Raw genomic sequence first — 24916 nt, forward strand, 5'->3', positions numbered from 1 at the left:
ACTCGTGTTCTGAGTTGGACAGTCCTTCCAGGGCCATGGAGCTGTGCCCACACCTCCCCAGTGGCCAACCTGAAAGGCATTGAGAGGAGTTCCGTGTACCACGTGCCCCCTGATCTGCTCGCAGACCACATCCCTGGCCCTGTGGAGTGCGCAGCCCTGCCCAGCACGGTGAGGTGCCCAGCGCCTCCAGCCACTCTGTGGAGCCATGACGTGGCTGAACAGAGACCGTAAGCCAGCCCTGCGCAGACGGTGCCCTCCGTTCCTTGCAGAGGGAGATTCTGGAAGACAGTAAATCCAGTTCCGGTCTTCATTTCCCTAAACTATGGGACTTGGGGCACAGACCACTGGTGTCCTCCAAGATCAGACCTCTCCTCTTCTTCCTAGGCATGCAGCTAGACCTTTGCCAGGCCCTTGTGATTCAGTGTAGCATCTGTGTTCTGGCCAATGGAATGGGAGCACGAGTAGTGTGCCCGCCACCCAGGCTTCATTCTTTTTTTTTTTTTTTTTTTTTTCCCAGGCTTCATTCTTAAAGACTTCCCCTCCTCCCCCTTCTTCCCCAACCACCAGCAGACTAGAAATGACTCCAAAGACCTATAATTATTTTTCAAAGCCACTCAAGTGTAAGGGATGCTTGCTATAGTGGCTAGTCTATTCTGACAGTACCCTCATGCAGTGGTCCTCACACTAGAGCATGCATTAGAATCTAACGACTGGTTAAAGAGATGACTGGGCTCCATGCCCGAGTTTCTGACTCCAGAGGTCTGGAGCGGGACCACAGAACGTGCACGTTTGACAAGTTCTCAGGTGATGCTGCAGCGGCTGGTCTAGGGACCACAGCTTGAGAACCTCAGCGCTACCACCTAAGCTGTGGGTTGGAAGAACTATCCCCATTTTACTGAGGAAACGGCACCAGATACCTGGCTCTTTTCTTGAGTGCTGTGTTGCGAGCACGGACCCACAACAGAGCGTCCATCACAGAGTCTCTTTCTTATGGGAGAACACCACTGAAAGCCGTCCCCACCCCCCCCACCCCCGCAGCTTCCAGGAGTCACTTGGCAATCCACGGGGAGGGGAGGTAAACTCACTTCGAAATGCAATTATGCTTGAAAAGAGACTCAAATGCACACGTTACAAACCAGGGGAGTCCCAGGAATCGTGCAGCAGGACGAAAGGAAGAAGGACACCACAATCTGTCATGTTGCTTGTCCCAGGGAGTGAAGCGTTAAGGATCTCCCGATCTCCCCAACAGATGAGACACTTCTTTGAGAGCGGATGTCCTGGCATTCTGTTGACCACGGAGGAGCTGACGGCATGCTCAGAACCCAGATGATGCCCACCCTCCTGGATTTGGCTGCTGCGTGGATGGCGGGGCCCTCAGCTGAGATGGGAGAAAATGGAGAGGAACGGTTTGGGGTGTGGGCGGGATTTGGTACTGGGGGAAGAGAAGACAAATTCAGTTTTGAATGTGGCTCCTGATGGGTCTGCAGGGGTGGCCATGGGACTAAAGCAGCTTGGCTGACACCCAGGCTCTCAACACAGCAGACACAGCCTGAGGACCTAAGGCATCCGTCCATTGCTAAGGGGGCAGCCGGTGCCCCCAGGACGCCTCCAACAGGGGCTGACCTTTACTTAGGGCACCTGGGAGATATGCTAACCCCCAGACTCCATTTTTCAGTAAGAGATTGGCTCCTTTGGATTCCCTGCTTGGGTCCTATTTATTAAAATTAAGCTGTGGGGCGCCTGGGTGGCTCAGTCGGTTAAGCGTCTGCCTTCGGCTCAGGTCATGATCCCAGGGTCCCGGGATGGAGTCCCGCATTGGGCTCCTTGCTCAGTGGAAAGACTGCCTCTTCCTCTGCCACTCCCCATGCTTGTGTTCCCTCTCTCGCTGTGAAAGAGCAAGATTTCCTTCCACCTCTCTCTCGGCCAAAAAGACGAGAGGTGGAAGGAAATCTTTTTTGGAATAAGCAGAAAAGATTCTGGGTGTCTCTGGTGGAAAACAATGCATTGTTTAGAGCACACTCTTCCAATGATCTGATTCTAGGCTTTCATTACCTTTGAGTGGCTTTACAACTAAGTTGTAGAGTTAATGCCAAATATTTCTTGTCTATGGACGTGCCTAACTGTACATATCTGAATGAAGCCCAACTACCCCCTCGTCCCCTGAAGAAAAAGCCAGTCTTCACATTCCCTTACTCCATATAGATTTATGTGATTTCTCCTTCAAACTGACTGTTAATCTTACCAGCTCCCTCACTTAATTAATGAGTTAAATAAAATTTTTGACACATGCATATGTAATATTACATAAGTAATGCTTTTTGGGGGGGACATAATCTCTAACAAAAGGCACACTAAAGACCACTGCCTGTCAGAGATGGGAAGGAAGACTGTCCATGGTCCATGCAGCGCAAACCGGCTCCCAGCCCCACCTGTATCACCCCCACCAGGAGATGGCGAGCCTGGGCTTGCATACCTCCAGAGATGGGGTGCTCAGTCCCTCCCAGAGGCTGCTCCAACTCTGTCCAGATAGGCCCACAGTGGTGCTCATTTTATAAAACAGGAAAAAGAAAAATAGGTCTAAAAATAAAAGAAAACACCAGGCCTGGGCCCAGTTCCTGCAGACAGATGAATGCATCCAAACAATCACCTACAAACAGGGCCCGCAACCCTGGGCTCTTTGCAAAGGCACAGCTAGGCTGAATGGGCTGGGCAGGGAGGGCGAGAGGGAGAACCACCAGCAAGACGGAAGCAGTGAGTACACAGGTGAGACCACTGGATTCACACTGCCTTAGAACCTCGACCCGGCAACCTTCCTGACCCTGGGGGCTCCCGCAGGGTTTTAGACACAAAGATTTTCTCCTGGGAGCAAGCACAGTGAGGGCCCATGCACCTGTCTTACACACACACACACACACACACACACACACACACACACTCGTCTCCCTGGCTCCTGGCTTCTGTCCTGCTAAGGCTGCCCCACCACCTGGAAGGACACCCTCACCCGTCAGCAGTGGAAAGGACACAGAAGGCCTCCTGGCCTCGGCCTCCACTCAGGCCTCGGCGGGTCCTGGCACTTCCCTGCGCATCTGTGCTCCTGACCAGAGTGGCACCAGATGGGGTCCACCCTGTCCAAATGTGATGTCCTGCCGCGTCTGGGGCTTTGTCTCCTGCAGCACCTAGTTCCCATCCCGAGCTCCTCGAACCCCTTTCTCCCCACGTCATCCCTCCTGAGCCCCTTGAAGGCAGGCTGTGCCGCTACGCTGGTTCCCGTGGGCTGGCCTCTGCGGACAGCCCCCGTCCCCTAGGAGGGCGAGAACCACTCTGTTTCCTCCAGGGGCTCCAGAGACTTCTGGGGTTGTGCTGGTTTCTGGCAGGACCCAAACTCCAGGCGAGAAGCGACACCCACTCCTGCCTCCCCACCTCTATGACACAGAAAGCAAACAGACCTTGAACTCCAAATGCCTGCTGAGTCTCCCTACAGACCTCTGAGCCTTGTTCCTGAACAGACAGAGAAGTGGGGCGTTTGGCTGGGCTCCTGAGCTGTGACTTGGAACCCAGTCTGGTCGCCACCACCAGCTGCTCTTCCCTAATTTATCGGCAGTAATTCGGGAGGCACAGACTAAGTGATGGGTAAACCACCTCAGCTCATGTAATCCACAAGACAACCCCATGTGGGGCCCTTATTGTCCCCATTTTACAAAGAGGGCTCAAGGAGCTCAAGTAACTTGCTAAAAGCCACACGGTTAGTGAGGAGTAGGTGGCTGGGGAGTCATGGCTCCCCGTGTTCTTTCATCTCCACTAATGAACGGAATATTCCTGGGCACTTTGTGAAAGAAAGATAATTAAAATGAACAAACTGAGGTACTAATTTTTTTTTTTTTTTTTTGAGCCCAAACTCCAGCTCAGGCTCAGGCTTCTTCCCACCACAGCACAGGTCCTAACCCAATCGAATCTGGGTCCAGACTCCCTCCCCTCTCACATAATGACTCTGGTTTCCACAGCCTGGTGCTGCAGGGGAGCGGAAGAGGCCGCCACAACCCATCCCCGTCTCCACGGGGGCTGCACCCCCACGGAGCCAAGACCTCCTCCTCTCCCTTCCCAGCTTCTCTTCTCACATGTACCCGCCTCTCTGGGGAAGTGGCCCTGCGGGCAGGCGGAGCCCAGCGTGGGCACCTCCCTTCTCCAGGAGCGCCCAGCCGCCAGGGGGCGCAATCAGGCCGTGTGAGCTTGTCTGCACCCCAGAGCCCCATCGCAAGGAACCAGGGCCTGCGGGGAGATGGGGCGGCTCCTTGACTTCACAAGTGTCGCATCCTAGAGCTTCAGCCAGGCTGGCAGGGGCCAGGCTTGTACCTGCCCAGACTCTGCATCTCCCTCCCTATGCAACCTCAGGGGCAGCACTGGGTCTTGAGTGCTTGTCCTCACTGATAAACAAGGATGCCACCCAACACTGTTCCCATGGGCTAGGGCTCCCCTGCCCATCATGCTCAGCCTCTCTGTGGAAGCTGTGCTGTTAGAGGGCCACAGGCTAGTGGGAGGGGTCCTTGGAGAGACATCGCCCCCCACCCATCTACCCCCTTGTCCCAGAACCAGCCCACACTTCCATCACAGATGCTCATGCTCACAGCACCCTCACCACACCAGCTATGGGCTGGCAGCAATAGGCATGCCCCAGCCCCAACTACCCGATCATTACAGTGTCAGTCCACCGCCTTGGAGAACTCCTTTAAAAACAGGTTTTCCTTGCAAACCCCTCTAGAAGTCATTCTGACAACAAGATACCATGGAGTTTTTATAAGCCCTTGTAACAACAAAACACCACACCAACTAAAACATCCACCCACAAAATCATCATGAGGGTTGTTGGCAGCCTCCTCGATGTTCACCCCCTTCCACAGGGGTCTGTCGCCCTGACGTGTGGTCTGAGTGGGAAGGACGAGCGCAGGGGGTTCTGGGGTGGGGGTGGCGGGGAGCTTCCCTCACTGGCTTCACTACGATGCCATTCCCATCACAGTAAGGCCCCAGCTTGTCCGTGATGGGTCTGCCCTCCCTCTGCCCTGGCCCATGGGGACACTATGGAAGGCAGAGCACAGAGAATAAAAGAAACCAGATCCTGCTGGCGTCGCTGAGCCACTTGGATCAAACTAACCCCGAAGCTCACCCCACCTCCGGACTTTCCAGTTTCAGGAGCCAAAAACCTCCCCTCATTGTATAAACCAGTTTGAACTGAGTTTTCTGTTACCCGCAACTGTAAACATACTCCCCTGAATAGAGCAAGGTTCATTCACTGGCTGGCCGGTCCTGCCGTGGGCAGTGTGACTGTGAAAATGCACCATGGATGGGTATGCACTCATGCAGAAAGATTTCTGAGATATACTAAGTAAAATTAATTGTTGACTACTATGTAAAACATGATCCTCATTTGTGTGAAAAAGATATTTGAATATGCATCCACATTTTCTGGAAGGGTACTTAGTACCGGTTGCCTCTGGGGAACGGGAACCGTACTTTTCCCCATTATACTAGCCCACGTTTAGATTGCTTATACATATAAAATGACTAGTTTTAAAGTTGTTTGAGGTGATAAAAGGTGATAATTTACTTTGGTAGTTATTAAACCATGCCTCCGAAGCCCCCGCTGAAGTATGAGACGTGGGGCATGGGAAGAAGGCGGAAGAAAGAATGAATGGTCTCTGACCTTCCTGAAGAATACTTCATTTCCTCCTCCTCCAAAGCTGGGCTCTCTGAAATCGGTCACTTCACCAGAAGAACAGCATCCGCTTGAATGTAGGCTTGGCTTTTTCCTCCTGTCAAAGTCACTCCCCAGTCCTTATTCCACAGCGCCCACGGCAGGTTTTCTGGAAGCACCTGGAGACCCCAACGGCATTCTGAGAATGAACATACCTTTTTACTGCCGTCTAGAGGAGGAAAAGCCAGGTCTTGCTGGGTTGGCAGAGAGCTAAAACAGCACTAAAGGTATACGGTTCTCTGGATTTTCGGAGTGTCCTGTCGGCCCTGGCAGGCCAGGCAGCAACCTCTTGAGTAACAAACACAAGCTTGCGGAAGCCTCTTTACCAAGATCCATCATTTGGGACAAGTTACCACAGTTTAGGGGCAGACAACCAAAAAATCCTGTGGCCCATGGACAGACACCATGACCCTTGAACTAGAAATGCCCACCTATGAAGGTCATACAGTCATTCTACTCACCTCGTACTGCTAAAGGCACCGCGCCTCTGGGTGGCAGGCCTGAGCACTTGACACCTGGGCAGGACCTTCCGAGGATGCTGGGACCACTGCAATAGCCCCTCGCCTTTCTCTGTGCCTCTGCAGTCCGTGCTCTGAGGCTGCTGACCAAGAGCGGTCAGGTGGCCCCTGCTACCGAGACTGAGGTTTTTCCTTCTCTGCTGGTCTCCTCTTCGGGGGAGCTCTCCACTCGGGGTCCCTAAGATTGCAGAGGCCCACACTCAGATGAGTGCCCATTACCATCCCGGTGGCAGTCCCCTAGATAGTATCCCCTGGAGAGAAGGCCATGTCCAATTCCTCACCACCCGGTGCAGAAAGACCTCTGTGGGCTTGCTGGGTGGAGAGCAGCTCTGGCCTTGCAGGGGAGTGAGCCTGCTGCCCAAACCCAGGGCCTCAGGGGCAAGGCTGAGCACTGTGATGATCTGAGTGCCTTGAGGAAGGCTGAGAACCATATTCTCCCAAATCCAGGTCCAGAGGCAGGAGTGAGCACTCCCCTGCCTTCTCCAAATGCCTGTCGATCTGCCACAGAGCCCATTAGCTGGACAATCTTCAGAAAACTGCTTCTCCCCAGGCTTGCCCTTGATGTGGTTTTGCTCAGCAGGAGGAGCCAGGCCTATTTTAATAGGTAAAGGTTCTGGGACTGGCTTCCAGAGTTTGAATCTAGATCTTCCCAATCCTCAACAGGAGCTCCCCTTTCTTTGAGTCTCACATTTGGGCATGAAAATGGCTTCCTCTGAGCTCTTCTGGTGACTACGTTTAACTGTTAAGTACCCAGAGCACCTCCTATGTTCCAGGAGGTTCTGTAGCCAATTCATTTTTATTGTTACTCGTGCGGGGGAGATCTAGCACAGGCTTCCCATGCACCAGCACAGGTGGTCTTCCTGCCCAGCTCACAGCCTTGCCCTTCAGGCAGGGGGCACCCCCGGAGACGGGTGAGCTGGGCAGTGGCAGGCGTAGCTGGAAGCATGACAAGGACGGGTGGGCGAGCGCCAGAGACCTGGCGAGCCTGGGCCACAGGAGCAGAAGACAGTCCAGAGTGTTGGGAGCTGCAGAGGCCAACGGGGCTTGGTGAGGGGGTGAGCAGCTTTCAGTCAGGGAGGGGAGTGGTGGGCTGTGGCAGGACGGGGAACAGAAACCCAGACAATGAGCCTCCCCGGGAAGGGAAGGAAGGCAGGCGAGGGGGCCGAGGCAAGCTTTCGGAGATGGGGAAAGATGTAATGGTGTGAGTGGGAGAGGACATGGGAAAACAACGATGCAGCCGAGTCCTTCGAGGAGGGGGCAGGAGGGGCGCGGGAAGGACAAGGGAAGAGCCAGACACGCTACAGTAAGCATATGTGGGGGCGAGGAGGGGACGTGCACAGGTCACACTGGCCTCCACCCGGTCTGGGAGGGCAGGGAGTACGGGGGCTGCGCAGGGAAGGGCCGGGACGGCTGCACTGTGACTCCGTACGGAGGCGGGTTCACTGGAGACGGCCACACGTGCACCACTTCCGCTGGGCCTCCTCTCTATTCTCCAGCCGCTCAGAGTCAGAGGGGATGGCTCCAATGGCCAGAGTTTTGGAAACTAATTGAAAAACAAACTCAACTTCGAAAAAGTCATAGCTAGTCTTCACCCAGAGCTGGACTGTGAGCTGTCAAGAGACTTGCAAGGGGTCCGGCCACCCGGTCGACCTCAAGAGATGGGCCAGCAGGAGCGGTGCCGGAAGCTAAGCTGTTGGGTGTCCACGCACCAGCAGCGCTGGGTCCGGAGCCACCATCTCCCCCAGGGCAGGATGGGTCAGAGGCACACTAACCCTTTACAGCTGGGCCAGCAGGTCCACACATACCCGTGTGGCAGCTGTGCCCAGATCCCCACCCAGGGTCCCCAAGCTCTCTTGCCTGGATCGTACTGCCCGGGGCTGGACAGAGGTAGCCTAACGCACTCCCTCCCGGCCTGCAGAGTCAACGTTCTGCCTCATGCTTCTAGCTGGGCATAACCAAGCCACAAGCCCGCTTGTTCCAGCTGTAACCGCCACACAAAGGATAACTGAAAGTGGCATACAGAATCTAAAACGAATCACTTGATGAAAGTTATTCTGGATTATGCCATGATTGCCGTTACCCTCCACTGTCCTGTTGTGTCGAGTCACACCCAGTCCCCCTGGTTCCCTGGGCAGGTGAGTTTACCCCTGCAATGCTTAATGCCATCTTGATATCACTCAAAATAAAAACCACCAGGACAACAGCATTAATATAAAGATATATTCCATAAAAGAGTTTGGCAGTCAAAGAAAAGCATCACACTTCCTGAAAACACAAGCATTCTTCTTCCTCTAGTCTACAGAGAAAATTGTAAAGAAAAAAAAAAACAAGAACAAAAACAAAAATCATACCATCATTAACAAACACCCACCAGTATACACCACACTAGCATGTACACTTCGGCAAGTCAGTGAAGGTAGCACTCAATCCCTGAACGATGAGGACAGAACTGGTACAAGACCCAGAGAAGCGTTAGGAGCCCAGCCAAAGACGCACAAACCACTCGGTACATAAGACAGACTTCATTTCCAAGAGCAAGCCCCAGGACAGCCCTGCCAGGGAGGGTGGACATGATCACCACAGATATCCTGATTGGGGACAGTGGAGGGGGGTCATCACAAAAGTTAGCCAAAAAAAAGAACCATCCCGAGCTGCTTCTACACAGCTGCAGGCCGAGGTCTCCAGCTCCACAGAGGGGCCCGGCCACAGGTCCGCTCTCCAGGGAGAGGCAAATGCCAGGCCGACCAGCGGCCCTTAGCACGTGGCCTCGAGAGGAGCCCTGGTCACAGGTTCTGGGCTGCCGCCTCTGGCTGGGGCTCCCTGGCCCTTGCCTGGGGGCAGGCGGCGGAGGGGGGGGGGGTCAGGATTCAAGTTCCGGGTGGCGGTTTTAGTAGCACCAAGACCAGAAGCCAGTGAGGCCAAGCTGGGGAGGGGAGTGGGTGCATGTGAGCTGGGGGTGCAGAGAGGAAGAGGGAGCACACGTGTGCACCTGGGCTGTGAGGCATGGAAAGGAGAAGTGATGGGGTTGGTTCTTGAGACACTCGAGGGAACTGAGAGGGATGGCTTCAGTCCCAGACACCATGTAAGGCTGCTTGGAGGGAATGCCAGAGGAAATGAAGAAACGGTGTGAGAACATTCTTATCCCTATAAATAAACTATTTACACACTTTCAGAGAGGGAGAGCCGACTCAGAGGAGAACGCTGCCCACGCCCCCCTACCCCCCGTGCCATCGGGCACACCTCTGTGAGACTGGAGGCGGGTCTTGCCCTGGCAGGGGCAGCGGAGGGGGTGCTCCGTGGCACCCGTCCACACATGGCTCAGGCTTACTTGGACACGGCTGAGGATCCCGCAAACATCCCCCAACTTGTGCAGACAGCACAGGCTCTGCTGGCACGGTCCACTTGTGCCCCGAGCCCTCCCCAGGTCCTTCTGCTGCTGGGAGAAGCCTCGTCCGTGCCTGCTGGGCCCACCCCCCCCGCCCCCATGTCCCACCCGCAGCAGATGAGGCTGCCCTCCAGGCCAGCACCGGTGACACGAGTTGGGAGGCCAGGGTGCCCTGCAGACACGCTTAGTCTCCAGGAGAACCAAGTCAAGCCCTTTTCACAGCCACGGGAGCCTTCTGTCCCTCAGAGTCACCACCCCCACTTAAAGACATTTTCTCTGTCTCTGGGTAGACCCCGAGTCGGGGGGGGGGGTCTCCGTCCCAAGTCCGTGCAGGTCAGAGGGGCCCCTCGGTCTTCAGCACCAGCAAACAGAAACAGGGAGGTCGCAGCACGGTGATGCCGAAGACAGGGTGCTGGCTCTGGCTGGGTGCGTCCACTTCTCTCCCTCTGGATGTCGAGTTGACAAGAGTGAAGGGCTCTGGCCTCCACAGCGTGGCTCAGCTCTGCTTGCTCACCTCTCTTCCTCAGAAGTGATGGCCTGCCTTCACCGCCTCAATGTCCGAGATCAAGGTCTTCGCCAGGAAGATGCCAAAAATCTGAAACCAAAGCCAGACAGGCTGTCAGTGTTGGGGCCTGACGGCAAGGTGCACGGGGAAGCCTGCACTGCACACCAGCCCCAGGCCTGCTCTGCACACTGAGGATGCGGCACACAGAAAAACAACCAGGCCTGTGGCAAAACAAGACCCACCCACCAGTAAAAAGTGAGACCTGGGATCTGTTTTGCTATATCCCTGGGGCCTAGAAGTTTGGGGCACATGGCAGGCAGCACAGAAAGCCTGCCTCCGACAGGGCCATGCACGTCACATACCATGAGCTGGGGCATACTTTGCACCCAGAGTTAAACCAAAAATAACAGAGTCACCTGACTGGTTCTGACGCAAAATAATAAATCTTGATGTTTCCTGTAAACCTGGATTCCACAATAAAAACAAGGTTCTCCCTGATTTTAGCAGTGCTGCCATCTGACCTTGGTGACCAGCATCGTCATGTGGGAAGACAGTTTTTCTACCAGAAACAGACCAACATGAACTCGGAAATCTTGGAATTTTACTTCCCCTTTAAATTCTTGTTGTGGTTTACATTTGATGAGCCAGTCCTTCTGAAGTCTGACTGCTTTGCCCGTTTGGCAAGTAAATTTGTTCTTTCCTTTTCTAGGTACTTCTGCGTCTGAGCTTCCCTCAGAGATCATTCAACACACATTCGCGGGGTGAAGGAGGAAGGAGTGTGTGGACGGGGAGCAGGCCCCGGGCCGCGTCAGACACCCTCTTCACGGCACCACGTGGGAGGTGAACGACGAGCTTTCCCCACGGCGGTGGCAGCCGTCCCGGAGGCTGCTTGGGGGCTGCGGGCTTCTCCTCCCAAGCCCCGGGCACCCCGGAGAACTCCTGGTTTCTCTGATGCGCAGAGCTCTTGCCTCCCCTCCCCCTCCTCGTTCTCTCGGCCACCAGTCTTCCCACGTGCGATCTGGCTCAAATGAACAGGTGCGACCCGCAAGGACGAAGGAAGCCACAAAGGGCAGGGGAAACGAACCTGTAGCAGGGAGATGGCGATGAAGACCCCGGCCACGATGTAAATATTGCGCGGGAGCCAGCCCTCCAGTGCCTGGATGCAGCCTTTTGTGAAGATGGACTCGTCCCACTTGCTCTTCAGCTGCAGGGAAACACCACAGTGACCTGAGCCCAAGACATGTGGGGCGTCCCCACCCCGGCTCCCCAGAGGGTTCCCGCAGTGGGCAGGGTGAGGCTCGGTGGGAGCCAGGGTGCTGGAAGGTGAGTGCCAAGGATGGACAGAACTCTCCAGGAGAACTGCATCCACCTGCCCCAGTCTCTGCCCTCTCCCATCTCCCCAGGCAGTCTGCATCTTCTACTCTGCCCCAACAAAGGCTCCCTGGCGGCTGTCTTCACCCAGTCCTGGTGGGGCCTCCCCAGACTGAAAGAGGGACACAGCTCCAGAGCCCACATCTGAAGGACAGGGAGGGAGGGGCCTCAGGGCTCAAGAAGAAAGATGTGCCTTTAAAGAGAGAAACTAGAAGGGCCTTCAGCATCTTCTAAGTCAGAGAAGTTGGCCGGGGAAGGAGAGGACAGTGGTTTCCCAGAGTGTGTCCCCCACCCAGTTAAGCTTGGCTCCAGGAGCCAGGGTCACAGGAACGGTCATAAGCCCACAGGCTCCTTCCAATCCTGACCCTTAGTGGAGACTCAGTAGGCACACAGGAGGTGCCCTCAGCACACACAGCCCACCTTCACCCGCATGCAGCCTCACCCATGGCAATACTGATGGATTAGTAATCCATTTCAGTGGGGTGAGGGGCTGAACTGTGTGAACTGTGTCCCCCTAAAACTCAGACGTTGAAGTCCTAACCCCCAATTCCTCAGAATGTGATTGCATTTGGAGGCAGGTGTTTAAAGAGGTAATATAACCCATAACCCTAACCCTAACGCTAAACTGAACCCTCTGGAGAGATCTCTCAACAGCAGGATACCAGGCACATACCCATACCCTCACCCTAGCCCCTAACCCCTAACCCTAATGATAACCCTAACTCTAAAGTTATCCCTCCACAGAGGTCTCTGAACTGCAGGATAATAGGCAGATACCTTCACACTGTCCCCAACCCTAACACCTTAACCATTACGCTGGCCCTAAACCGAACCCAAACTCTAGATCTGAGGGAAAAACAGATGTGTTACATATATACAATGGATTATTACTCAGCCATAAAAAAAGAATAAAATCTTGCCATTTGCAACAACGTGGATGCAGCTAGAGAGTATTATGCTAAGCGAAATAAATCAGAGAAAGAGAAAGACTATATGAAAAAAAAAGAGATAAATTAAAATGAGGTTATCAGGGTAGGCCCTAATCCAATATGACTGGTGTCCTTATAAAAAGTGATCAGGGGCGCCTGGGTGGCTCAGTCGGTTAAGCGACTGCCTTCGGCTCAGGTCATGATCGTGGAGTCCCGGGATCGAGTCCCGCATCGGGCTCCCTGCTCAGCGGGGAGTCTGCTTCTCTCTCTGGCCCTCCCCCCTCTCATGGTCTCTCTCTCTCTCATTCTCTATCAAATAAATAAATAAAATCTTTAAAAAAAAGCAATCAGGACACCAAAAGACACAGAGGGAGGACGAGGTGGGCACACACACAGGAGAAGGCAGCCACCCACAAGGCCAGGAGAGAGGCCTCAGACCAACCCTGCCAACACCCTAATGTCGGACTTCTGACCGCGAGTTCTGAGGAGAGAAGTTTCTGTTGTATCAGCCACAGTCTGGGCTACTTGTTATGACAGCCCTAGAATCTAATGCAAGTGGCAATGAGAGGACAATGCTGGTACAGGCCCATCCTGTCCAACGGACAGAGATCTCTGCAGAAGGGCTTCGGGCCTCCCAAACCGGAGGCACACATCCCTGATGCCCCAAGTTCCCCAAGTTCCGCGGATTCCCCAAGTTCCCTCCTTCAGAACATCAGTCACTCATACCACCAAAGGCCACAGAGCAGTGCCAGCAGGGAGGGGGACACTCACTTCTCTTCATCCCCACACCCCCTGTGGCCTGAAGAAAGCCCTGGAGGACTGAGCCTTTCTCCCGCCCCAAGACCCATCTCCCTGCTCATTGTCACCCCCGCCTCAGTATGGCAGCTAAACCAAGCCACGCGCTCCTACAGCTTCATCCTGAACTCCTAGAGAACAGACACCTCCTGGGACTCCAAGGAGTCATTAAAAATATAGCCTTTGTTCCCGAAACTTTCATCTGACCTCTTCCCGCTAATGCAGCAACTGCTAGATTTTGTGACTGCAGTTCACAGGGCTGGGAATCACCCCCCTCACTGTTCCCGGGAGTCTTGCCACCAGCGGCTCCTACCCAGCTCGCTCCCAGCTTAGATGGCACCTCCCCAAGTCTCACCCACTCCAGTATGCATTTGTGCTAAATCAGGATGCTGGACCACAGGGAATAAACCTGACGAACTCAAAGTTGCATGCATCAGGTGCTCACCTGGGTCCTGACATCATATCCACACTGTGTGTTCACAACTTTTTGCTGTAAGAAAAGCAGGAAGAAATTGGTCATTTTTGTTCTCTTGGGAAGCCAGTGGTGGAAGGCTCTAGAAAAGTCCCAAACAAACATCAGCAAACACCTTTACAAATTCCATTATAGCTCACATCCTTTAATCCCGATGCCAACTAACCTTTCATACTAGGACAAAGGTTGGCCAGCTGTGTGTGTGAGGGAGACCTGTCTACATAGCAACTATTCAACTCTGCTCACAGAGCATGAAGGAAGACATGGATGATACATAACAAATGCACATGGCCATATTTCAGCAAAACTTAACTTATGGACACTGAAATTCAAATTTCATATAATTTTCACCTATCACAAAATATTATCCTTCCTTTCATTTATTGTCAACCATTTAAAAATGGGTGAAACTGTTCTTGGCTCAAAGATCCTACACAAAGGAGGCTGGATCCGGTCCACGGGTCATAGTTTGCTAGTGTCTGCGCTGGGAGATGCAAGTTCCGCTCGCTCGGTATTTCACGGGCACAGTGGAGATCTCAGGCCCTAGCTGTGTGGCCGCAGCAGACCCGAGCCTCTCCTAGGCTGGGGAGCGGGCCTGCTTGGAGCCCCGGGGCCCAGTACCACAGCTGTAAAGGGTTCACAGTTCCAGCAAACATTCACTGCCCCTTCGCAGGTCACCCCAAGAGCCCCGTTTCTGGAACCCAGGGACCCAGGCCATGGGCTGGGAGTGAGACCAGGTGAAGAAAGGCGAGAATCCTCCACCACCCCCAGACGGTGAGTACCCCCACTGCCCGGGCATTCTCTCCAGAGGACAGTGAAGAGGGCGGCCCAGGGCTCACCGCGTTTCTAGCATTTCATCCAGGCGCCCTGCGTGAGAGCCCCTCGAGGGGGGGACACGACTGGTTTTCTCCCGCTTCACCCAGAACACTAGGGCAAGGGTAGGTCATGCAAAACCGTTGCTGGGATGTACACACAGAGAACTTGGGCGCTGCAGGAGCCAGGCGGCGGTGTGCGGAGGGAGCACAGGGTGGTCCGAAGAGGAGCAGCCCGGAGCCTCCAGAGCCCGGAACTGCTCTCCACGTGCCCCGGGGCAGGCCAACTCACCGCAGGGTCCGGCACGCAGCAGGAGAAGGGCACCCCACACTTCTCGCGACTGTAGCTGGCGCCGCTGCAGTTAAAATAGACGTTGAGGTCCCAGTCTTCAGGTCCATATGCCCCACAGCACTGGTTCTGGGATCACAAAAGCCGAGAGCTGTTAGGGGCTCCGGCTCTGAGCCAGAGCTGTGACCACCCAGAGGGGAGCGGGGACACGACAGGAAGCGCCCCCCATTGACCTCCTGCATGCACAGAGATGCATGACCTGGGCAGCCTTTTAAGAAGGAAACCAGGAAACTCGGCCATGAGCCGCCACCACCACCACCACCCCCCCCCCCGCCCCCGCCCGGGCCCGCAAGGCAGACCTGGCCCCGCAGTGCCCCCTGGCCTCCGCTGGGACACGGCACTCTGGTCCAGACCTTCCTCCCCCTGGAGCTTCCCCTTCCTCCCCTCCCCTCAACCCAGAGCAGATTCCTCACCCTCCTCGGAGGCCACTCAGTACCTCTGATGCAGTTCTCTCGTGCCCCTGAGAACCCCACCTTGTGGGCTGTGAGTGCAGCTCCCTCCCAGAGAAATTTCCAAGCTGGCCTTACTTCCCTTAGGTGCCTCCTTACAAAACACAGCTGCTGGACGTCTGACTCCTAAGGCCAGAATTGTGAGCGGGGTGGACAGTGACACAATCATAGCTCTGTCCCCCATAACCTGGGGTCTCTGCACACCCCCATTATCTGGTGTAGTCACCAAGAGAATCGCCATCTAAAACTTGTAAAACAGCCAAACACCGACAATAGCACGGTGATGTCAAGGTCGTCCCAGAGCAGGAGCAGACTCCGTTTTCACACTTGTCCTGACTGCTAACATGGCTGTGGCCGTGATCACAACAAACACGGGACCAGGATTCCCGGCTGTCTTCTTTCACTTCTAAGAGAAAATCCCATCCCCCCCTTTACCCTGCCCTGTTCCAGCTGCTTTCATGGTTCCCGAGTATCTCAGCATGAGGAATCTCCACAATTTACTGAGTGCCTCTGGAGAACGTACTTTCGAGGGGAAAGGCGGCACTGAAGAAGAGCGCCCTGGCTTCGAGGCAGGTGCGGGCAGGAGCGCCCGGGCACAGCGAGGTGCTGGGACAACGGGAACCGCGGGCGGGCTCAGTGAGGGGCGGGAGGAAGGGGCTGCGATGGGGTTGTCGCAGACGAGTGCCAGTCACTATTACGACACAGGGTCTCTGGTCACATAAGTGGGTTTGGCTGGATCCCCAGATACACGACATAAGGGTAAACAAGTTTTCGTGAACATGAGAGTGGACCAGAGTTATTTTTAATGCTTGCTTGCTTATTTTCTTCTCAGAACCCAAGCATTCCACATGAAGTCCCTGAGGAAGCGAGGTTTTCCGGCAGCGCACAGACAGATCACACGATGGCCTTGCCCCAGCCGGTGGTGGGGAGTGGGCCCCCCTAGGGCGGGGATGGCTGTGGTCCAAGCCTCCAGGTGCAGACGCACACAGGGGAGACAGGGGCCAGATGGAGTCAAGGCCCAGGCCTGGGATGGCTGAGACAGCCCCCTGGGGACATATTCCGGGGAGGTCACATTCCTCCCCATCTGGGGAAGCTTCCTCCAGGCTGCTCTGCCCTGTCGAACAGGAAGGGGAAAAGGTCCCAGGGAGGAAGGAGACAGGAATAGCCTCAGACGGTGAGTCACGCACTGGGGGGAGGAGACGCTCCGCCCCTGGGTACCCACAGCACCCGGGGACCTGCGGCCGCCTGCATGGCCGGGACTGGAGAGACCTGGGCCCCAGGGGGAGGGAGGCCGCGGGGGCAGCTAGACTGCCTGCCCCATGCAAATGGTGGAAGACACACTGTGAACACGCCCACACATCCAGGCAACCACGGGCAGGCAAAGCTAAACTGACCAGAGGCGGGAGCGGCACCTCCCACAGCCTCCCCGCTACCTGCCGGGCTGAGGATGGATGCCCAGGGTTCCCCACTAGCCGAGGCCGGAAGCACCGTCCCCAGCCATGGAAGCCCACACTCTACCCGGAGGCCAGCGCCGGCAGTGCTTACGGCTTTCTGAAGGGAGTCAATGAGGTTCTGTAGGTCAATGTCGTCCCGGTAGGATCTGATGTTGCTCTCGAAGAACTCGCGGAACCGGTCTCTCACCCAGTCCTGGAAGAGGAAGGCCAGCACGGCCACAGCCAGCTCCAGGAAGAAGATGAGCACGATGGTACCGCAGAACTGCGTGGGGCAAGCACGGGACCGAGGGTCATCATGGTACCGCAGAACTGCGTGGGGCAACGGGGCAAGCACGGGACCGAGGGTCATCATGGTACCGCAGAACTGCGTGGGGCAAGCACGGGACCGAGGGTCATCATGGTACCGCAGAACTGCGTGGGGCAAGCACGGGACCGAGGGTCATCATGGTGCCACAGAACTGCGTGGGGCAAGCACGGGACCGAGGGTCATCATGGTACTGCAGAACTCCGTGGGGCAAGCACGGGACCGAGGGTCATCACGCCTCCGGCCGGGCCGAACCTCATCTAACCCGGGATCGGTGCCTGCCACAGAGTGTGGGCTCCACACCCAAGAGCCCAGTGCCGGAGCCCCCGGGTATCTCATGTTACCGACTGGCAGCCCCACCCCATCTGTAAATGCAGATGTGCACCCCCACCCACATCACAGCATCATTGGTAAGAAATGAGTGAAAGGACGAGAAAGCTCCAAGCCACCGTGTCACCCATTTCCTGTGAGGTAGCCTCCCCCAACAAGCCCCATTCCGGGAATCAATGGTAACCTACCCCACCAGGCCATCAGCTCCTTTAAGGGCAAAGCCTGGGGCCCAGACACAGTATCTACCACTCTCCTCACACACACAACCATCCAAGTTGCTAGAAATCTACTGTCGCCCACACTTTAGGGACAAGGAAACCACTCAGGCATGTCACTCGCTTGAGGTCACGCAGCTCATGCAGGACGTCTGAGTCCCTCTGTACGTGTCAAGACCTCTGTAGAAGCACAGCGCCCCTGGCCACCACAGTGGTGGCCTTCTCCAAGGCCCCCCACAGCTGCACCTCTCCCATCCGGCAGACGTCCGGCCAGCAGTGAGTGAGTTCTCCTGGCCATTACCACCACTGGTCACCCTGCGCTCCAAGCAGCGAGGCCACGGCAGGCAAAGGTCTCAGAATAAGACAAGGGGAAACACCCGCATACACACACAAACAAACATACGCACAAAGCCCTCCAAAACGCAACCTCCGTTCACACAGAAGATAGTACATACATTTTTAAGAGGAAAAAAAAAATGAGAAAAACAACAACAACAACAACACATGTTTCGCTTTTTAAATTAAGCCTGGGGAAGAGAAGGCTTGATCTAATAAATTCAACAAATAATATATTGCAAAACACGATTATGTGTTTTCCCCACCAGGTGCTATTTAATTTTAACTGAATGCATTTCAACGTGAATTTGTATCTAAATATACAACCAAATTCTTCGTAACTGGCAGTTCTGCCAGGAAATTAAGGATTCTGCATTGCACATCCCAACACATTCACACACCCTGGAGGAGGAAATGGTTTCCTAACTTTCCTGGCAACATCTTTTGATCTTAGCCAAGAAGGGCAAAGGTGAGTAGCAAACAAACAATTCCTTTAGAACTTCTGAGGGAAATAAGAGGCAAGGGAGGGGGAGAGGAGCTGGCTGCTTAGCCATCTCTTCCCTCCAGGAGCTGAAAACTAGAGGGGCCCAACTTTTCCAGGGATGAGGAGCTGGTTCAGCTGATTGTTTCCTGAAATCTTACTGTTTGGTGGGCAGTCTCCTCCCCGCACTGCTGGGGCCCGGTGGGGGGGCGGGGGGCGGGGACTGTAAGAGCTGCCACCCTCTCCGGCCAGATAAGGGGTAAGCCTGCCCCGCAGAGCCCACACCCCTCCCGCCCCTGTATCTGCGGCTACTCACAAACTTGAGCAGGCAGATGTTCTCCCGCAGGGCCCCCACGCAGCCAGCGAACCCCAGCGTGAACATCACCACGCCCACCATCAGGACCAGCACCACAGGGTCGATTCCATGCAGCCGGGTCACTTTGGTGAGGTCAGACAGCACTCCCTGGAAGAGGCAGAGAAAGCATCAGCCTCATGGAGTCGAGGGTGCCTTGGCGGGGGGGGGCTAGGTTGTGTCCAGAGCTAAAATAAGGACAGGGACCTGTCTTCTGAGGCTCAGCCCTCTCATTAACAGTCAGGCCAGAACACAGAGCATGGCCCCTGCCCACCTGCCCTCTTAGGGGCCGCTCCAACCCCGCCTCAGCTCCTAGGGCCCTCGCACGCAGCAATCCTGGGCTGCACCTCGGCTGTGAGCCCCTCCCAGGCAGAACCCACACTCTTTCTGGAGACTGCAAGATCCCTATGCCAGGCCTGGAGTGGAGGGCACCTTAGGGCCAGAGCCTCACCCTGACCTCTGGCCATGTGGCAGCTTACTCTGCACTCAGTTCGTGGAGAACCCCACTATCCTGAGCTGAAAGCAGCTTCAGTATGCACACCCTGGTGGAAAACAGCCACGGAGACGAAGGCAGCACTGTCCCAAATGGTACCCACTGGCCCCATTACTATTGAGCACCTGAGGGCAATGAAAAGCTGAATTTTAACTCATGTTTCATTTTAACTAATTTAAATACATACAGTCACATGTGGCTAGTGAGAACCAAAACCGACTGAGGAGTTCTACAGGATGCAAAGGAGGAAGGAGAAAGGAGCCACCAGCCCAGCACCCAGCGGCCCCCAGGCTCCCAGGTAGCCAGGCCTCTGCTCAGGGCCCAGCCGGAGCTGCTGCCGTTCAGGAGATGGCCACACGGTGGCGATATGAGTCACGGTTTGCAGGGGCTTGCAGGGTTTGTCCGCAGGACAAAGTGACATTGCACTTCAGCTCCTGCCCTTTAGGGGTTCACAGGCTACCTTGAAGATGCCTAAACCCCAAGGCGAGCCTTATTCACCTCCTAAGGCCATGGCAAGAAAGCCCATGGATCTAAGCTCTCCCGCCTCCTTCTCCTGGAACCAAAGGGAGCTTCCACTGAAGGGATAAGAGAGGATCCCAGGCCTGAGGCTTGAAGATGCTTTAGTTCCCACTGTTGCCTGCCTGGCCCAGGGCACCTTGTTCGGCCTTGCTCCTTCTCTCTCCCCTCTTCTGCCTGCCCTGTAGCGAGGGTCCTATTCAGCTCTACGTCCCTGGCATGCACCCACCAGCAGAGCAGAAGCTGGCACCGCAGCTCACGCGTCCAGTCCCCTCCTCAGAGCCTCCACTGCCCCTTGTCCTTCTGGACAGGAAGAGCCCAGTCTCCCCACCTCCCCTCTCCTGCACAGGCTGGGCAAGGAGGTTCACAGGTGTGTAAGGAAGGGCACCCAGGGGGCGTGTAACACAGCCCTGCTCCGGATCTCAGAAGGGCAAGAACTTCAGGAATAAACACAACTGTGTTCAAGGAGGTGCTCGCTCCCAGAGGCACAGACAGGAACAGAAGGCGGCCCCAGGACTGCCCCAGACACAACGGCAGACAAGCCCCCAGGCCGTCTGAGGCTTCTGGGAACAGCAAAGAGGGCTCTCCTCACTCACGGAGCTCAAAAACCCAACCAGCCCAGCCCAGCCCAGCCCAGCCATGGCCTCTAGCAGTGACCCCCTCCACAGGGAAGCAGAGCCAGTCCCAGGGCCCCAGGAGGTCTCACGACAAGCTCAGTAACTATTTCCCAGAGCTGGCTCTGTGACAACCCATGGCTACAAACCATTACCCCGTGCAAGAATGCTTGTCAGAGAGGAGTCTGGAAGGAGCAATTAAAGCTGAACACACCTGCTCCAGGCGACCTGATGCTTCCACAGTGCTGGTAACAGTAACACCTACCTTTTCGCTCCATGCCCACAGTCCGACTCCAAGGAAGACAACTCCAGCCAACTAAGCAGGGGAGGAGGGGAGGGAAGGGGAGAAGTGGGGAAGGAGGGAGAGAGGGCGAGAATTAGTTAAGTCTGCAACCAGCACCACGAACGTGCTTCTTGGAGGGACATCCACACTGCTAGTCAAGGGACGCTCCTGGCTCGTGTCCGTGCAGGCGGGCCAGTGGCAAGGCAAGCCCTCGGTCCCTGCAGACGACGCGAACTCTACCCCAGAGCAAAGGGACGGCCAGGCGTTTGGGGTAACTTACACATACCTTCCCTGAACATCTGGACAAACTCAATGGCCCCCATGCTCCAGAGAGCAGAGAGGAAGATCTCAGAGCAGAGTCTGCCCTCGACACTATGGAGTCAGAGACACATCATGATGGCCCTGCCCTGTTTCTTCCACATTCCCAAAGCCCCCGAACTCACTTCAGTGCAGGATCTGGTATAAAGAAGACATGACCCTCTGTGACAGCCCCCCAGATGCATTCACAGGCTCTCCAGAGCCCTGGGCACCTCCGCTCCACATGGGGCACATGTGTGCTCCGCGTTATTGGTTACTGGGTTATTTGTTACTGAATTAAAATGGGCCTGTGCTAAACAACGCATTCACCCCAGAAAAGGCGCACCCCTCCACCCCACTGGAACCAGGCTGCTTCACCTGTACCACAACAGAAAGCCCCCCCACACACACCACAAAGGTCTCTAAACCAGAGATTTTTTTCCGTATAAAACAAAACGCCTGGTCTCTGAAAATTAAGCTGCCTATTTTTCTGCGTAAGTTCTTTATACCACGCTAGCATCTGCCTGCCATTCATCAGTACCTCCCGATAAATAATGGGGCCAGGTCTGTCTAGGACTCACCTCTCCAAGGAGTATTCTCACACTTTAAGATCTCCTTTGTTCACTACTGGCCCCAGGGGGCTGGAGTGGGAAGGGAAGGCCCTTTAAAGAAAGCCCTCAGGAGATCGCAACCTCTTTGGAATCACAGACCACCTTCACAGAATGCTTCTGTGCCCAATACTTGGGATGGGATTTCAGAGGGTTCACAGACCCCTCACCGCTGGTTCCCACAGAAGCCCTGCCTGCACCCGATTCGTCCACTTTACAAAGCAGAACATGGGCCCAAGAGGGCCAAGATGAAAACACCCAGCAGTGGAGGAGAAGGGCCTAGAACGCAATTTATTCAACAGATACTGCCTGAGGCCCTCCTAAATGCCAAGCTCTGCGGCCAGCACTGAGGACGCAGACAAAGCCCCCGACGCTGCTGCAGCTTCAACTCCAGGGAACAACACGCGGTCTGGCTATGTCACCCTGGTTTCACAACTCTGTGGTCCTCCTGCTGATTTAACTAGTGGCTAAAGGCCTTGGTTTTTCTTGATGGAGTGCATGAGCGCTTCCTCTCCCTCCCCAAGCGTCTTACACTACAGGGCAGGCAAGCCTGAAGGTGACCAATCACTGCCCACTGAATCCAGTAGGCTTCCCTCCCCGCCATTCCTCAAGGTCCCCAGTGACTTAGCCTCTTGCCAGAGCTAGAGGTCAAGTCTTTTTTCTGTTTATTTGATTTGACCAGGCACAGCTGGTCATTCCCTCCTGTGCGGAGGCGCTCAGCTTTGGCGACACAAAGCACTGGTCACTCTTCAGCCTTTCCTGCTGGCTCATCCTCCCCCAGGCACCTCTATATGCTGGCAAGCCTCACTGCTCTGTTCGGGGCCCCGCCCCCTCCCCTGGGTTCTCTAGATGAAGCTATAATTCACATGGCTTGAAACACCATCTCTACACAGCTGACCCACAAATCCAAACCTCCATACCTAATGTCCACATTGACTTGTGCACAGAAGATAGCTGACAACATTTCAGTCTTCACATGGCCCCAAATGGAGCCTTGCTCTCCCAGGCCCAACCAGCCCCTGCCAACTCTTGCCCTTCTAATTAAATGGCACCACGGCCACCTCACTGGGTTGTTTAGATGAGAAAACCTACACCTCATGCTCTCCAAATGCATTCAGAGCAAATGGGGGCCAAGCAAAAGCCCAGCCTGGGCCAGGTCCATGGTCACGCCCTGCACAGAGGCATCAGGATCAGGACAGGAGGTTGTCCTGGAGGTTGTCCCTCCCTATGCCTCATCCAGTGTCCCCAACAGCACTGCAGCCCCTCCTAACCGTTTTCCATGACAGCCACCTCCCACCTGGCACCACGGTGGATGGTGAGAGATCCTGCCCCTCTGAGACCCCTGGCTGAGTCAGGACCAGCTCCCTCCCACTGCAGCCCAGATTTCCTGCTCTTACAACAACTGGGCACTAAGAAAAGGGCTCATGGGTTTTTCCATTCGGTTTTAAAGAAAGAACTAACGTGAACTTGCACCAGAAAGACAGGAACCGGCAGGGTGGGGGGGATCACATGTCCGATCATGGGTTCAGTGAACACTGGCCCGAGGCAGGAACTTTGGGGACCAATTCTAGAGATGAGAAGACTGAGGGAGGCCCAGACAGGGGAAGTGGCCTGTCTGGGAGCTCACCCAACAGCCCCGTGAATGAGCCAGGCCGGGACACTTGCCAGCTTCACCCAGCTTCCAGTGGGGCCCCTTCCCTGGATCTCTCTGGGGCAGATGGTCCGTGGCGCTGGGCTGTTGTCCCTGGCGGCCAACCATCTGGGAGCGACAGTTCAGCTGGGTACTTTCCAGCCTCAGAGTAACCTCCTTTGTCTCTCTTTTATGACCTGATTAAATCCCCTCCCAAAGGATGGGGCCAGACTCCCACTAAGCCCAAAGGGAGGCCAGCCTTGGGCCATCAGGTATGTACACCACTGTGGTCACCATGGGAAGTGGTACCACTCTTTCCTGGGTGCCGAGGCCAGCATTCAACACCTCCTACGTTTAAAGGGCCCCTTCACACCCCATCACGGGTGTGTGTACTATTACCCCTTTTCAAACGGGAAAGCTCAGATGTAGAATGACTTGGTAATTTGCCCAAAGGCACACAACTAGCCAGTGGCAGAGTTCAAACCAAATCGGGTGTCTCTGACCCTCCTGACAGCACATTATCCCAACCCCCACAGGGCAGCCACCCGGGCCAGGAAGACAAGCGGCCGCCTGAGCCCCCCACCGCAAGGGACAGGCACAGGGGCCCCACGGCACGGGAGTTCCACAGAAGATGCTTTCAGGCTGTGCAATTCTGAAGCCCACGACCTATATCCTCAGGTGGTGAGGGTCACTCTGTGGCCCACTCTGGCCAGGAAGCAGGGTGTCACTGTAAAGATTATTGACCCCCTCCCCCCGAGGCAAAGGCCCCCTATGGAAGGTGAGGGGTCCTCTCTGGACACTCTGGGCTGGAAGCTACATGGAATCCACTCCCCATGTGAGCAAGCCTGGGGCATTTCACCCAAGCAGGTTCAAGTGACAACCGAAGTGTAGACACCTGGCCAGGATACTGGCCAGGCTGGATAGGAGCAGGGTTCCAAAACCAAGCAGCTCAGAAGCAGCCCCTCATCACCCACACTTCAGTGGCTTTGGCCCCTTGCAAGATTTCATTTCGGGGTGTGTAAAAGGACTTGGGCAATTCTTGCAGGCCTCAGAGGCCTTCCTGCAGGGAGCTCAAGGCAAATCAGCAGCAGCAATGCAACGCTCTCAGGCTCTGTCCCCACTGGCTCTGGTTCTTGCAAGTCCCCTGGTTGTCAAGAGGTTGACATTCACAGGGCTGCCTATGGGAGTCTCAGAATAAAAAGCAGAAGGAGACCCAAGAGTAAGCCAAACTCAAGGCCGGAGTAGTGCTGAACACACAGCACAAGTCAGCTGGTCCTGGCTCCAGTCTCCACTCTGCAACTGTCTGGTGACAGGACTTCGTGCCAAGTCCAGGAACTCCTCTGTGCCTATGATTTCCTCTGCACAATGGGAACGACCTTTCCTGGGTCATAGGAGGGTTGCAGGGATTGAAGGAAGTATATCACAAGTGACATGCTTACCCCAGGGCATGGAGCCGGTCCAAGGGAGCCCTGCCCTCCTGCAAGGGAGAAGAGCAGAGCAGAAGCATCGAGGGGCCTTCCAGATGCCACCAGCATCTGCTGGCCTTTAGACTCTCTGCGCCGCCCCCCCCAATAACTCCCAGCTCCAGCCTTTGTCCTAAGACAAAGTCCTTCTTTCCAGAGGCATCTGTTTTATCGGGTCTCAGAGACAACAGTGAAGTAGAGTTTAGGGA

General features: G+C 55.3%; 1 protein-coding gene across 3 annotated transcripts in view; it reads right to left on the reverse strand.

The window, feature by feature from the left end:
• Positions 1–8470: 8470 nt before the first annotated feature.
• TSPAN14 (tetraspanin 14) overlaps positions 8471–24916 on the reverse strand; it is a 54125-nt gene continuing 37679 nt past the window's right edge. For all 3 annotated transcript variants that reach the window (XM_025850370.2, XM_025850371.2, XM_025850373.2), the window contains exons 3-9: positions 20692–20742; positions 18768–18914; positions 16877–17047; positions 14826–14951; positions 13695–13739; positions 11239–11358; positions 8471–10244 (exon numbers count right to left, since the gene is read on the reverse strand). In XM_025850370.2, the coding sequence (XP_025706155.1) occupies positions 10173–10244; positions 11239–11358; positions 13695–13739; positions 14826–14951; positions 16877–17047; positions 18768–18914; positions 20692–20742 (732 nt within the window). In that variant the 3' untranslated portion in view covers positions 8471–10172. The remainder of the gene's footprint in view (positions 10245–11238; positions 11359–13694; positions 13740–14825; positions 14952–16876; positions 17048–18767; positions 18915–20691; positions 20743–24916) is intronic.

This window comes from Callorhinus ursinus, unplaced genomic scaffold (genome assembly GCF_003265705.2).
Source record: "Callorhinus ursinus isolate GAN/ISIS: 27379988/994484 unplaced genomic scaffold, GSC_fseal_2.0 scaffold31, whole genome shotgun sequence".
In the NCBI taxonomy this organism is placed as follows: Eukaryota; Metazoa; Chordata; class Mammalia; order Carnivora; family Otariidae; genus Callorhinus; species Callorhinus ursinus.